Source organism: Molothrus aeneus, chromosome 12 (genome assembly GCF_037042795.1).
Source record: "Molothrus aeneus isolate 106 chromosome 12, BPBGC_Maene_1.0, whole genome shotgun sequence".
Taxonomy (NCBI): Eukaryota; Metazoa; Chordata; class Aves; order Passeriformes; family Icteridae; genus Molothrus; species Molothrus aeneus.
Window position 1 is genome coordinate 10078571 of NC_089657.1, and position 14054 is coordinate 10092624.

At 40.6% G+C, this 14054-nt stretch overlaps 1 protein-coding gene across 1 annotated transcript in view; it reads right to left on the minus strand.

Annotated features, from left to right (window-relative positions):
* Nucleotides 1–2457: 2457 nt before the first annotated feature.
* LOC136561790 (netrin-4-like) overlaps nt 2458–14054 on the minus strand; it is a 45638-nt gene continuing 34041 nt past the window's right edge. The window contains exons 6-10 of the mRNA XM_066558257.1: nt 8001–8214; nt 7206–7342; nt 6560–6628; nt 5266–5436; nt 2458–4754 (exon numbers count right to left, since the gene is read on the minus strand). Coding sequence (XP_066414354.1) covers nt 4618–4754; nt 5266–5436; nt 6560–6628; nt 7206–7342; nt 8001–8214 — 728 coding nt within the window. The 3' untranslated portion in view covers nt 2458–4617. The remainder of the gene's footprint in view (nt 4755–5265; nt 5437–6559; nt 6629–7205; nt 7343–8000; nt 8215–14054) is intronic.

The following is a 14054-nucleotide window of genomic DNA, read 5'->3' on the forward strand; positions in this document are numbered from 1 at the left end:
GATTTGCTGCTTTCTGACTGTTGTGGCTTGGTAACTGTTGTGCTGCATCCCGTACAAATATAAAGTATGTATAAGGATCTTAGACCAAAAACTGTCAAAAGCACTGTGTAATGTGTTTGAAGTGTTTTGAGAAAGGAAGTCATAGCTTTAATCCTAAATAGTTCTTTGTGGATTTTTTTTTTTTTTTGCTATGTAAACTGATGCAGTTGGGAATGCATAGACCATGTAACTCCTTGTTTCTGTTTCCCAGCAAATTAGGCATTCCCATGCTTAATTCGATTTTCCTCCTATAGTTACATTCCCCAATTTTAGATCGAAAATCAATCAGTGGTTATTTTAATATATAATAAAGATGATAAAATGATCCTTGGCAATATGTGACAAGCTTGTGAAATAAACAGATGGTAAGTTGCATTTTTATTGTGTGAATACAAAACTTAGAGCTGCAAATTTCTTGTTTTAATATGTTTCTTATTTTATATATATATATATATTTTATAAATAATATTTTGGTTTTCTGTCTGCCATCACTGAGCTACTGGTTCTTGGAGAGAGAGTAGTAGATTCAAATGTGTTTGTGCAATTGTGTTTATAGAGTAATTTCATAATGATTTTATGTTATCAGGTGCTTATGTTGAGTCATAGGCACTGCTATGTCAAGTCACAAGTAGTCCTTGGGGGATAAAGAAAGCTTTCACTATGAAAAAATTGCTCATTAATTCTGTGCCCTTAGTTGATCTTTGGCCCATTAAAGCTGATGTGCTGAGCATGATTAAATGTTTATAAAAGTTCAGCTAAAAGAAACTGTTAACAATACATGAAGCACTTCTAGATGTATTGGAATATCTTTCCAATCCAAGTTACTTAGCCAGTTACATTTAGATAGAATTCCAGTTGAATTTGCTCTGTTTAGTTTTTAGAATAAAAAGACATGGTTATAATTATATTCACCCTACAGACCTACTATTGCTCCCAAAATGCTGCCTTTGTACCATATTGCTGTGTAACACTCCAGATTTTCAGTTTGAACCATTCTGCAGTTTTTGCACACCTTTGTCCTTCTGGTGCAGTGATGGTACAATCTCTGTTTCTGAAAGCTGGGTGGACTGTTATCAGCTGGCTGCAATTCCTGCATGATGCAGGGCACAAATTCATATATAACCTGTGAGAACTTGCTTGTTAGGATGGGATTGTTCCTGCAATCCACTTAAACTTGAATCAGTGGTGCATGTATTACATATCCTGATGTGGATAAAGATTGCCTCTAAAACTTTAGATGATCCTTTAACAAAACATAGATTCTAAAATGTAAAAAATACTGAAAAATAGTTAAAATTAGACAAAATTGCATTTTCAGAATTGAAAGTTACCCGGTAGTTTTTCTGCTGTTCTCTGCAGTACAGCCTGAGGATTTTGCAGAGACCATACCTGAGCTTGTGTATAGTAACTTTCCTTGAGGTGGAAAAATAACTTTTTTTTTTCCTTTCTCTCTGAAAAAGGAATGATGAACAAAATGGTGGCTAGAAGGAGACGTTTATCTTGCAGGCCATTGTAGGGATCATTAGATCTGGGGATCTGGCAGGGCTGTTTTGGAAACAAGATCTATATCCTGAGCAGTTCTGACTGAGAGTGTCCTTGTTAACCTGACAGCAGTGTCTCCTGTTTATCTGAGGCACTGATCTGATCACACGTCAATGAACCTACTTATGCCTAGGGAAGTAAAAAAAGGAATTTCTGTGCTTCTAGACTCTTGTTTTACCTCATTAAAATTCTATCAGTGTTAGTGTGGGACAGTGTAGGGAAGCTACCAGCAGTTTGTCATTTATTCCTAGTCAGCTCTCCTCACTGGACATGATTTCATTTTGTTGAACAGGAGCCTGTCTGCAGTTGTTTTTCAACTGCTTTTAACCCCTCTGGGGCTGATGTTTTGTTGGTGATGGTGGAGCTGAGAGAAGACACACCCAACAGAGGAAGAGTAGAGGAGTGCAGCAGTGATTATAGCACCAATGTTTGGTTTTAAAATGGCTTATTGTAAATCAGTATTGATGATCTGTGAGCAGACTGCTCAGGAAGGCCATAACAAGGAGCACAGGAGGATTTGTGGTGATTCCACAGTGCAGATTAACCCAGATGACACAACAATGATGTGAAGGGTAGGTGGATGTAGGATTTGTTGTACCCTGAATGACAGGTCCAGTTATTTGTTTCTGAATGTTACAGGTTCCTTACAGCTCCTAAGAAAGGTAAAGCATCCCCTCACAGTCCACTCATTCCCTTCATAGGGTGCTGTGAGGAAATGGATGTTTGATTTCTTAATCTGTGGTTCCAAGATGTATTTCTACTAGCACTAGCTAGTAATGCTAGTAAATGAATGTGTCAAAAAATAACTTCTATTGACAGAGAAGAACTATGCAGATTTTTACCCTCCCCACAAAACCACCAGTCTGGCACAAAAAGTGGAATAGAGGTGTTTGCTTTAATATGGTGCTGACTATAAACCAACATGGAATATCCTCATTGTCATTAAATAAGATCCCCTACAGGTAAAATGGCCTCTGTTGAAAAGCACATTCCTTAGGTTAATTGTAAACCTACACTTGAATTTAATTTCTTGTGAGAGGCCCTTTGAGATCAGACTGTAAATTCATGTACAGGTCTTTATTGATATTTGAAAGAGAACTAGTTAATCTTTTTATTGTGAGACAATTTCTGGGGACAGTAAAGAAAGCAGTTGCTGGGCTCCTAATTTCATAAGGCTGACATTTCAAATTCTGCCAAATGCCTTGGTTAAAAAGTGTTTTATTGCATTAATTAAATAGCTTGTTGGAGATGCCACATTGTTGGATACCAGTTTAAGTAACAACAAATAAATTATGAAGTGAAAGGGGGAAAGCAGTGGAGGAAGGGAAATTTCCCAGAAAGGAGGGAGGAGGAAACACTAGAAACACTGTTTATATCCTGTTGAGAAACAAATTGGAGCTTTTTTCTTTCCTAAAGATCCGCCTGTCATCCATTTCCACATGAGCTGAGGATATTTCCGCTGTTCAATCAATGTGAAATTCAAAGTAAAATAGCAGTAAATAGAATGGAAGAGGCTGAATTTTTACATTCTCATATGTAAAGAGAACAAAATGATGGCTTAAGTTGTAGGCTAGACTTCTGTTGTTCTGCATTAGTATTAGGGTTTCCAAGTGTCCCAGTTACCAGTCAGACAGAGCTAAATGAAAATATCTCCACTGCCCTAGGAGCATTAAAAATTAGACATGGAATTGAAACATGCAAATGTAGCATGTGTGCTTCTCTTTCTCTGTAACTCCCTGAAAGAATATAGATTGATTCATTGTGATTTTTGCTTAGTTGAAGAGAGAGTGCTCCAACCAACTTCATTTGCTTGTGAGTCCTTAAATGGGGGACACATGTCAAACTTCAATTTCCTCAAAATTCTGTGTTAGGGAAGGATTTAATTAGCTATCTCTTGATTACTATAGGGTAAAATTGATTGAGAAATAATGCTTCTGCAAAGCAGAACTATTTTTACCTGAAGTGCAGATGTTACCACTCCTGTACTTTTGCAGAGGGAGAAATAATCCTCAGGCACTATGAGAAGGAAGCAGAGCTTCAGCATCTTACCCCGAAGTGTGACCAAGAGAAATAAAGCACAATGAAAGCACTAAGTGCAATCGAAGGCCTATGGTCTTGAGCACAGTTGGAGCAGCCAGGTTGCTCTCCCAGAACTACAGCTTACCTCATTTGATACATGCTCCAGCCAATCCATTTACCTCCTGTTTCTGCTTTGTGGCTTTTGTAGTGTCACAATTTCAGTATTAGAGCAGCTGCTAGTTCCTCACACTTTGGCTTTTTCCTATAATTAAGGCTTATTAGCAGTTATTGCTGTGAAACCTCTGTGGTGTTGCAGACTAAGTACTAGAGCACAGAGCTGGATTTGAAATAGAGTTTGAGCCAAGGTGGTTTCTGCAACAGAGCTCAGCACTAAGCATTGATGATACATGATGATACATGATGCACATCTCTAAAGGACACTGTCCCAAGATAAGCCACATATTTGTTTCTGTAGGCAGTGGGATAATACTGGCTTCTAGAAAGCAGCCCATTATATTGGCATAATTGCAGTCTGATGGTAAATCAGTTTGAGCTCTCTTATATGCTTATTTAGTATTATGCCACTTGTAAAGCTGAAAGAAATTGCTGCCTTTTAGTGGTCACTTATAAATAAAATTACACTCCAGTAATGGATGTATTATGAAAGCAGTTTATGCATATTAATATCAGACTCTGACCTGAAGTATGGAAACACTAGTCCATGTCTTTAGTTTGGCCTTGTAAAATGATTCTGGCTGGAATCAGGCTCAAGTGAAGAACTGACTTGTGATCTATATATGATGAACTAGGTGATTTTGTATTATAAGGCTGTGCATTTTTTTTAAAAAGTAGTTATGTCCCAAGTTTCCTGTCTAAGCACATGAAAGGAGGGATGGCAAGTCTGCTTTCCTTGCTTCAGCTAGGAGCATGTTGAATGGGAATGCTTGAACTAACTACACCTTTCACTGCAGTGTTACTAAAAGGCAAAGTCCAGCACTTTAATTTCTGAGGCAGAAATTATTTGCATCCAGTTCGAAGAATATCTGATACTTGTTTTCCCAAATATGCCTTCCAGGGTTTCACCAGGCTGTTCATGTTCACAAGGAGTTTGCCAGTCCTAGAGTCCTCCTGGCCTGCTATGAGATAGTCAGTACCTTGTTAAAAAAAAAGAAAAAGAAAAAAAAAGGAAAAAAAAGAAAAAGGAAAAAAAAAAAAAAGGGAAAGCCCTTAATTAGCATATAGAAAAAGAAAGAACCAAACCAGAATTTCTCTATTTCATATGGATCTGGCATACAGCAGCTTTGCCAATTTCATCCAGCTCATGCATGTGCCATCTTATGTGTATAAATCCACGTGCATCCTGTCACTGCTGGCTCCTGGGCACACAGATTCACTGCTGTCAGGGCTCTGCTCGGGGGTTACAGCTACAAATTGATTTCATTCCACTGATGTTCTGCACACAGATCTGCTGGGATTTGGCAGCTGCTGCTCATGCCTTTGCCCCCCTCCTGCCTTTACCACCCTCCTTGAGCACTGTGAGCTGGAAAGCAAACATGCTTTGGTGGGGATGAATCAAAGGATGCTGCCCCAGAAAGGCTAATCACAGATATTCCTAAGCACTGTTTACAGGGGAAGCAAAACCCCCAGTGAGGATTTTGTCCTTACCAGGATTGAGAATGGGACATGTACAGCCTCTGTTGGTCCAGGATTCTGGGTAAATGCTTCTGTTGTTCCGGGCAATTTTCACTTTGCCTGATTTCAGGACCTTCTTCACTTTCACAACAACTTCTGCATGGGTCCCTTTGTCATGAGCAGACAGGATTCTTGCTTTTATTACTGCCAGAAAACATATCCAATTAGAAACCAACAATGAATTTCTAAATGAATTTTGGTTAATGCTGCTAAAAGGTAGAATTTTAACACCTTGAAAGAAGACATGAAAAATCCCCCAAAGTGCAGTTGTACAGAAAGTACAGTGCTTGTCCATTTCACTGATGGATCTTTTAAATAAATCTGAGGAATAAAAACTGGATTTTTCTTTTTAAGTAGATGATGTTAACTCATCCTTTCACCATGTTATTTAGCAACTATTTTTAATGGGCTGATGTCAAACACCTGGAAATTCTAGGAAAGCACTTGTATGTGTACAAAAGGAAGGGTGAAAGACCCCAACCAGCAGCTACCAGTCTGATTTCAAGCACTGTTTCTACACTTTATATTTCCAGTTAGAAAACATTAGAGTTTTGCTTTAACACTGGCCTCTCAGAAATTCTGTCCTGTGAGAAGGGACTGTCTACAGGTAGGAAGTCAAGAAAATTCCTATCAGCCATGTCACATGACTAAAACTCCATAATTGCACAACAAACCAGAACTATTTTTGTTTTGCGGTCCAACACCTGGTTGCCGTGATAAATTTCTGTTCCTTTTAATTTAGTAGGATCCCATAACTTTTTGGCATGACAGGCTCATGTAGATCATCCTCTCAAGCAGGCTTTGTTGTCTCCTGCCACAAGAACCTCAAACCTCTGGATACCAGAGCTTTCCTTTCTTGCCTCATGTGATGGCATGAACCAGGTGTTTATAAACAACAGTTTTAAATGCAGTCTTGGTAAATGAGCATGGCTATTGGAACCTGCATAACGACTGCAAAAGCAAAGGCATTTCAGATGTGTTTTTTATCATTTTTTCTTGATGTAGAGGCCAATCATTCCACTGAGTATTATTCTAGCAAGCCTTGTGCTGTAAGAGGTAAATTAACTGGATGGGAAGGAGCTTTGCATGAAAAATGCTTTTAAGTTCTGATCAGAAGTTGGACATGTCACTAGACAAAAAAAGGCAGAAGAAATCCTACCTCTCGAGACTTAACCAATCCTGTCATTTTTCACAGCTATCAGCTAACAATATGCATAGCAGGAGCATTGTGAAATGATCATAGCTTGGGGGCATGTTGCCCACTTACCATAGGCATATTTCATTTGGCAGAAGTCACTGACACTCCCAAGCACCTTCTCTTTGCACACACACTTTTCTAGCAGGGAAACCCCAGAACAGAGAGGGTTGGAGAAGAGCCAGGACATGAGAGAGAAAAGAAGAGCAAACAATCATCAGTTGTGAAGTTAGATACCTATAGTTCCCATAATCTATATGAACCTTAGAAATAAGTTGGAGAGTGAGCTCAGTTATTTGCAAATGTGTTTCTTGTTATATGATAAAATAATTACTCTGAAATCTGATCAGCACTGTCAAGTAAAATGCAGCCCACATGAGGTCTATTGTGCAGGTAATAAACTGATCCTAATGATGAGATCAGATCCAGTTGTAAATCATGTAAGTAATGAGACCTTTGTTTGATCCCATAACCTAAGAAATGCTGATCCTTCCTGGTATTAAGGCAGTATCCATCTCAGAAAAGCCAAGTTATGCAGTAAGTGGCACTGTTACCTCTGCCAAGCCACCAGTGATGGCAAGTGCTGATCTTTACAGGGCAGGCAAAACTGAGAACTATTTAAATACTACAGACAAGCTGGAAATAAGTGGGGCAGACCCAGTCAGGGTGGAGGGTTGAAAGAACTGGCAACCAAATGTTCCCAAACTCTGGGCTGTACCTGGGTGCCTCAGTGCAGAAAATCCCTGCTCGTGGTCGTTCCATTTCCACTCCTCTTCGCTCTCGTTGCTTGGCGCTTGGATGAGGTCGGGGATTCGTCCCCCGATGGGGACATTAAAGAAGGGCTCACTGTCATAGCTGGGGGACACACAAACCACAGCACTGCCTTAGGGCACTCAGGGGAGGAAAACAAACAAGCAAACAAACAGCTGCCTTTGGCTGTGCCAAGACTGATGAGCTTGCTTTCTCCAGGTTGTGAGTGCAGATATGAGCGAGACTTCATGCCACATAGAGAGATCACAAGGTCTAGGCTTTTATTCAGGCCTCCCACTGCTGACTTAGCATTTTTAAAGTACCTATAAATTGGGCCTTTTTTGCTTACGATTATTTGTTTTTAGGGAATTATGTAACTTAGTGACCACTTGTTGATATCACTGGGACCTGAGGACAGCTGCAGGACCTCTAGAACTGCAATTGCTCAGCAAATCATTTTACTCTGGGCACAGATGAGAGGCAGACTCTTCCATCTATTTCCAAAGCAACAATGTGTTTAAAGACCCTGCACATATTTCCATGGGGTTGTGGAAATACCTATTATTACTGCAAAGATTCATCTGTTCAAGATTGCCTTGGATAATGCAGTGGACTTCAAGGTGTAAATGTAACCTTAAAAACCACCTATGATTTACAGCCACCTTTTCAAATTGTGCACCCTCCAATCTTTGTTATTTCTGTAGAATTTGTTTCATTTCACAGAGTCCCATCTCAGAGTGACCCCAGAGCAGGGCTTCTTTACCCGTTGAAACACATCCCAGTGCGCTGGTCACAGTCTCTGGCGCAGTCACAGGGCTGACAGCCGTTTTCTCCAAAGCCCCAGTAGCCCACCAGGCACCTGTCACAGCTGGGACCTGCCACTCCTGGTTTGCAGTAGCAGAATCCTGTCCGGGGGTGGCATCTCCAGCTGCTGCTGAACGTGGTGTTGGCTGAACCCATGGGCTGGCAGGCACAGGCTGTGGACACACAGCAAGAGACACAATTCAAATACATGGGGTACATAGGGTCAAGCTGCTTAAGTGACATTTTAGCAAGGCTGGTGAACTTGTACCTTCTTCCTCATGGTCAGTAGTTTTAAGTCAGAACTAGTAAACATTGCATTTTGGCCTACATTTGCATTTTTTATTTATTTTTAATTTGTTAGACAAAGCAGAACAAGTACTACTGTGAGCATTTGTGTATGAAAGTCAGTTCTTCCCCGCTACACAAATTGTGATCACACAGGGTTTTCAAGTGATACCAGAAAATGTCCTCTGTGTGTTTATTTTTAAAGGGGCTTGAAGGTAATTCACTTTAAAAGTGTTTTGCAGAAAGTTTCACTAGCAAGGGCAAGGAAAAGATTTATAGCTATTGCCTACATTGCCTTTCCTGTAAACACAGAAATCACAAAACTGCTGTTTCCTCTGGGGTAGATGCAGATTATACAGGTGGTTCAGATGACCTGAAACACATTTTCAATTTCTGCCTCTAAAGAGTGCACAAATTTCCTTCAGTTCCTTTCTGAAGTGCTAAACATCACACCATGCAGCACTGTATGTGCCTAAAGAAGCTGATAATTTATTTTTTTTTACAAATGCATGAGCAGATTTTTTCAAGGATGGTTAGCAGAATGGGAGAAGACCTCTAAACTTACTAGATGTATTTTACATGTAGCTGAAGGAAATAGGAGGAAAAACCTTGAAATCTTTCAAATAGTGTTGCCAGTTTCACACCAGCCTATCAACTCAAGGCAATTTGGCAGGAAAACAGATAGTTACAGCCCCACGGGCATCTCTTCCTGCACAGACAATAAATTGTCATAATCCCACACCACTGGTACATTCCTGATGTGACAGCATCAGGGAGGGATTCACAGAGAGGTACAAGCCAGCACAGTTGACTCCTCTCCATCAGGGCAGAACCTGTCTGGGATGGCCAAGCCTCATGCCAGCAGCTCTGCAGAAGTAAAATACAAGCAGTAAACAAGCCCACTCATCTCTGACGTTCAGACAAATTTGATCAAAATGAGAACTGAGCTGAACTCCAGGCCTTCATATTTCAGATCTCTTTTGTATTAAGAAAGCAGCATGCCCTGACTTTTACTTGTAGCAGACTGAAAAGGTAATGCATCACTACTTCATCCATCTGGAAGAGGGCAGAAATAAAAATCTTGTGGCTAAGGCCTGCTTTTACAGAGATTTTCAGTTAAATGTTGAACACCCAAGGTGTTTAGATAGCTTGAATCAGAGGCCAGCCTTTTTGGATGCTTATTTGAACCAAACATGATCTGCAAAGCTTTTGAAGTTTGCCCATCATTGTTTCTGATCAAACTACTTTTCTTCATGAGCTCACAGATAAGAGACTAAATGAACACTCTGATCCCACACATCACTTTCCAAGGGGAAAGGGGCAAATAGAGGACTAAAGAAAATTTAAAATGTAGCAGGGACAGATCCCCCTTTATCCTCAACCTCATATTTCAAACTCAGGAAAAGAAAATACCTTTTGAAAATAGTACAAGAAGAAGAGTGAGCAATTTTGTTTAAAGGGCATTTCACTTACAATCTGCTTACCATATAGTTATTTTTTTCTCCCATGCCCTGTGTTCTTTATGCCAATAATTTCAATAATATTATTCTACTGCTGTGGATGGATCTGGGCCCGTTGTGCTCAGGGGACTCTAGCACAACAGCCTAGGGACAGAAAAGCCACGTGCTGTCATGGGCAATGTGCTGGGCACAAAGGGCGGGCTGGCGCAGGGCAGCAGCCTCGCCTGCTCGCCACAAAGCAGCCCCGACTCTGGGAGCAAACCCAGGGCTTGTGCTGTCACTTCTGGAGAGCAGGTGGAACACTGAAGTGCTCATTAGCCCTGACAGGTTCAAAGGAAGGTCTGATTATTTGCTGCTAAACTTGATTTCAACCCCCACCCCATTTTTGCAGGGCTGACTACATCACCCTAAAAAAAGAGATTCTTAGTTTGTCAGTCACTGAAAACAATGGATGGCATAGATTTGGAGAGCAGGATGGGAAACACCCTTCCTTCACTACAGACAGGTTTGAGACACAAGGAATAAGAGTTTGCCAACATCAGGGTCACTTGAATCCAGGATGGTTTTCACTGTAATATTGCAATATGGAGTGGAGTTTTCACTTAAAATGCCTTAGATTTCTGCAGCTTCTGGGTCTGTCTTTATCCCTCTTATTTCTAGTTTTTGGGTTTCATCAGTGAGAGTCACTTAACAGATGGGTAACTCACATCATTAGACTACCCTATCCCCAGCTGAGACTGGAACCTGATTCAGGAAGATGGGAACTTCTCCTACCCTATTCCTAAGGGAAAATGTTGCAGCACAGTGACTGAGAGCACTGGTAAAAGCTGATGAGGAAGCAGAAAACAAAAGTGCTTTTTTTATTTTGAGGCTACAGTTCAGTAAAAATAATGTTCCCAGGTGAACTGTGGGATGTATTCTCCTGTTAGAAACTGGGACAGCTTCTGGTGCATCAGAAAGCAAGCTGAATCAGTACATGTACAACACTTTCAGATGAGTTATACAAGTGGCTTGCAAACTCTTTACTCAGTCTGTGTTTATTTAGCATTTCAGCTTGGGTGGGTACATTGTCTGGCTTCCAGAGTATTATGGCCAAAATCCCAGTTGTGATCTAAGGTAACTCCTAAAATAAGAGCCCACATGTCACATGCTGAAGGGGCAGCTGTGGATGACTGGGTTTTTATCTGTTTAACAGTACCATGGATTTGCAAATAAACCTCACTATTAAAGAAACATAAAAGCATGTTTCCAAAACCTCACCCTTTAACATTTTCCAATATTTGACAACCCTTTCCCACTGGTTTTTGCTTCTTTTCTCTTGGCAAACCCTCATTTTCTCTCCATCCACCTCCCTGTCTAACAAAACAGCAGCCAATGTGACAATGGCCTTGTTTGTCAAAGGCATCATCAATTATGTTAGGGACGGTGTGCAGACAATCCTGGCTCAGAGCTGGGCAGTTTATTTTGGTTCTCCCTTTGACAGTAGCATAGTGAAAAACAGAATTTTACTTTAGAGTTGCCTATTGGTCACAGAGTGTCATGAATATCCTCTTGCCTTTTAGTCTCACTCCCATACCAAGTATTTGTCAGACACTACTGTAAAAGGGAGGAGACAAGAAATAATGAAAAATGAATAATTCATACTGCAATCCCCACTCAAGTCCCTAATAAATCTGTCTGCCCTCAGCACAGCTGTCTTCCCCATGTAATTAGACACAGATGTAAAATATAATATTGGTTGTAACAATATGGTCTCAGCTTACAGGAAAATATCAGGTGCTCCAAGTCAGTCAATGGCCTGTGAAATATCTTGTATTAAACTTTTGTCTAATAATACTGCATAAGATATAGCTGTGATCAGACTGGCTATTTGATAAAAAAAAAAACAGGCAAAATAAAAAAATCAAATAGTTTTTTGAGTCTGAAATATATACATGTGCATCTTGGAAGTATATGATCAAACCAGTGTGATTTTTAAAGCATGTCAGGTGTGGGGATTGACTCTGCCAATGATGTTTCTTAAATGAAGGAAATAAGATAGCTCTGTGTGTGGTCAGGGCTGATTAAGACAGACTTTGAACCAAGATGTGATGGGGCCTTTGTGATATTAGAATTAAAAGTTCACTCCCTCTGCTCAGAAGTAAAAGGATGAGAAGCAGAGCCTTTCAGACCACGTGTGTGCATGTGCATCTGGGCACATTTTAATTTTCTAGCCTCGTTCTTTGAGTAAAAAAGCTTGTTTTCCTGGAGACCCTTTTTAATGGGTCTACATGCCTGCATTACTTTTAAGCTAAGCAAAGGGTGAGTACAAAAGATGGTGCCATTTCAGAAGGATCCCTTAAGCCTTGGAATAAGCCACAGGAAAGAGCCAAGGATACAGCAGCTTTTCTAACCATTGGTTAGGAAACAATTAGGCTTTTGAATCAAAGCTCCCATACAAGTCTATATACAAACTACTTAATCCTGTGTTGTCACCCCCAATAACAGGCAGGTGTGTGCCTTGCTCAGGGACTCTTTTCATGCCTTTTTTTTCGTTTTAATATAGATCTAAGCAGTGTCCAAACAAGGGTCTGCCCATGACCCTGCTCTCATTCATCCCAGCTGGTAGGAACAGGAGAAGCAAAGGGATCAGAGGCAGGCTACCTCTGCAGACAAAAAGGAATAGCAGATTCACACTTCCATATCAAATTTCAGCAGATTTTTTTTTTTTTTTGAGGGAATGTCTTTGCAGTCTCACACTGGAGGGTCAGCTAAGGGTGGTTTAGATAGTGCCAGGAGTTCCAATTGTTATACAACTTTTTTTTTTTCAGAGCAGATTAAGAGAGAATGCTATTCGCTATTATGACTAATGCTTAAAGACTGTTTCTGGGCCTAAGCAGTGTCCTGTTAACTTTCTGGGAGCCTGAGGGGGATGTCACAGCTGAACCTAGACTTTGCTCTGGATGGCAGAGCACTCTTCAAGCGTGCTTTCTCAAAGGGATTAGCACAGCATTTCATTCAGCTTTTTCATCAGACTTCCTTTCCCAGCTCAGTATCTACTGTACACAAGGGTCAAGTTTTCATCTCCCATTGAAAGTTTTTTTTTTCCTCTGAGCTCAAAATGGGAAGATGGGCACTAGGTTGCTCTCACCAACACCATCCATTCAGTCTGCTGTTTGCAGTTTATTACTGCTTTTCAACACTTGCTCATTGGGTGGGTCTTTCATTTAGTGTTGTTAGTCTGGCACTGTTTGCATGAATTTCTCAAAGTGAGATGATGCCCTGGAATTGGTACACTTAAATCCTAGAAAACATGTTAATCCAGAAATGGCAGCTCTTGAATTTATAGTCAGCAGGCTGAGGTATGACAAAAGTCTATCTGGTGGTCTCATTGTCTAATACATTAGCAATGCTCAAAATAGGAACTTTTTTTTACTGAGAAACCAGAGTTGATTTTAGGGTCACACAACCTGAACAACTCGGACCACACCAGATGAGGTTTACTGGCAATGCAAGTTTTCAACCTAAAGTATAGAGAAGAGGGCCTCTATCCTGAGGAGGCTTTGCAGTTTAATGTTAGCTGATGATGGTCCTGGAAGAAAAACCTTCCCTCTATCAAACTGAGTCTGTTCTAACCAAAGCCTGTCTCCATTGGTGTTTCTGGTTTTGCTGTCTCTGGTAATAACCAAAGTAGGGAAGTGTTCCCTGGAAACTCTCTGCAGAGGTGCACTGGAACATGAAGTGCACACCTACACTCTGCCTGCAATCCTCATGGGGAAGTGTTCGGGGATCAGGTCTTCCATCATACAAAGCGCTACCCATTATGGGAATTGGTCAAATCTTATTGTGGGAATTCTCTTATTTGCCTTAAATAAAAGGGAAAAGGCACAGAGTAACCACCTCCTTCCCAGTTTTCTTTGAAGTCTGTAGTTATATCCAGAGTTCCTCCTGCTCCCACAGAGGTACAAGCATCGTGCACACAGCTGCTGTAAAAGCCAAGTGAGCTGCAATGCCCTTTCCTTATATCTTGATATGGCAAACATTCATAAATGCCTTTACACCCCTGGGAAAGGTCCCATTGAATCATTCACAGATAGGGTCGTGCTTACCTTTGCTGCTGAATCAAACTCATTAAATTCATCTCAGCTAAGAGAAACTTTAGTGCAGGCTAGTGACCCAGGGTACCTCTTAAGGAAATAGATATGCTTTAGAGGGCAATTCAGTCCATCTGTTTCAGGCATCTACCTTAGACTGCAATAAATAATTCCCCTGAGGTCCCTCTGTTTCTC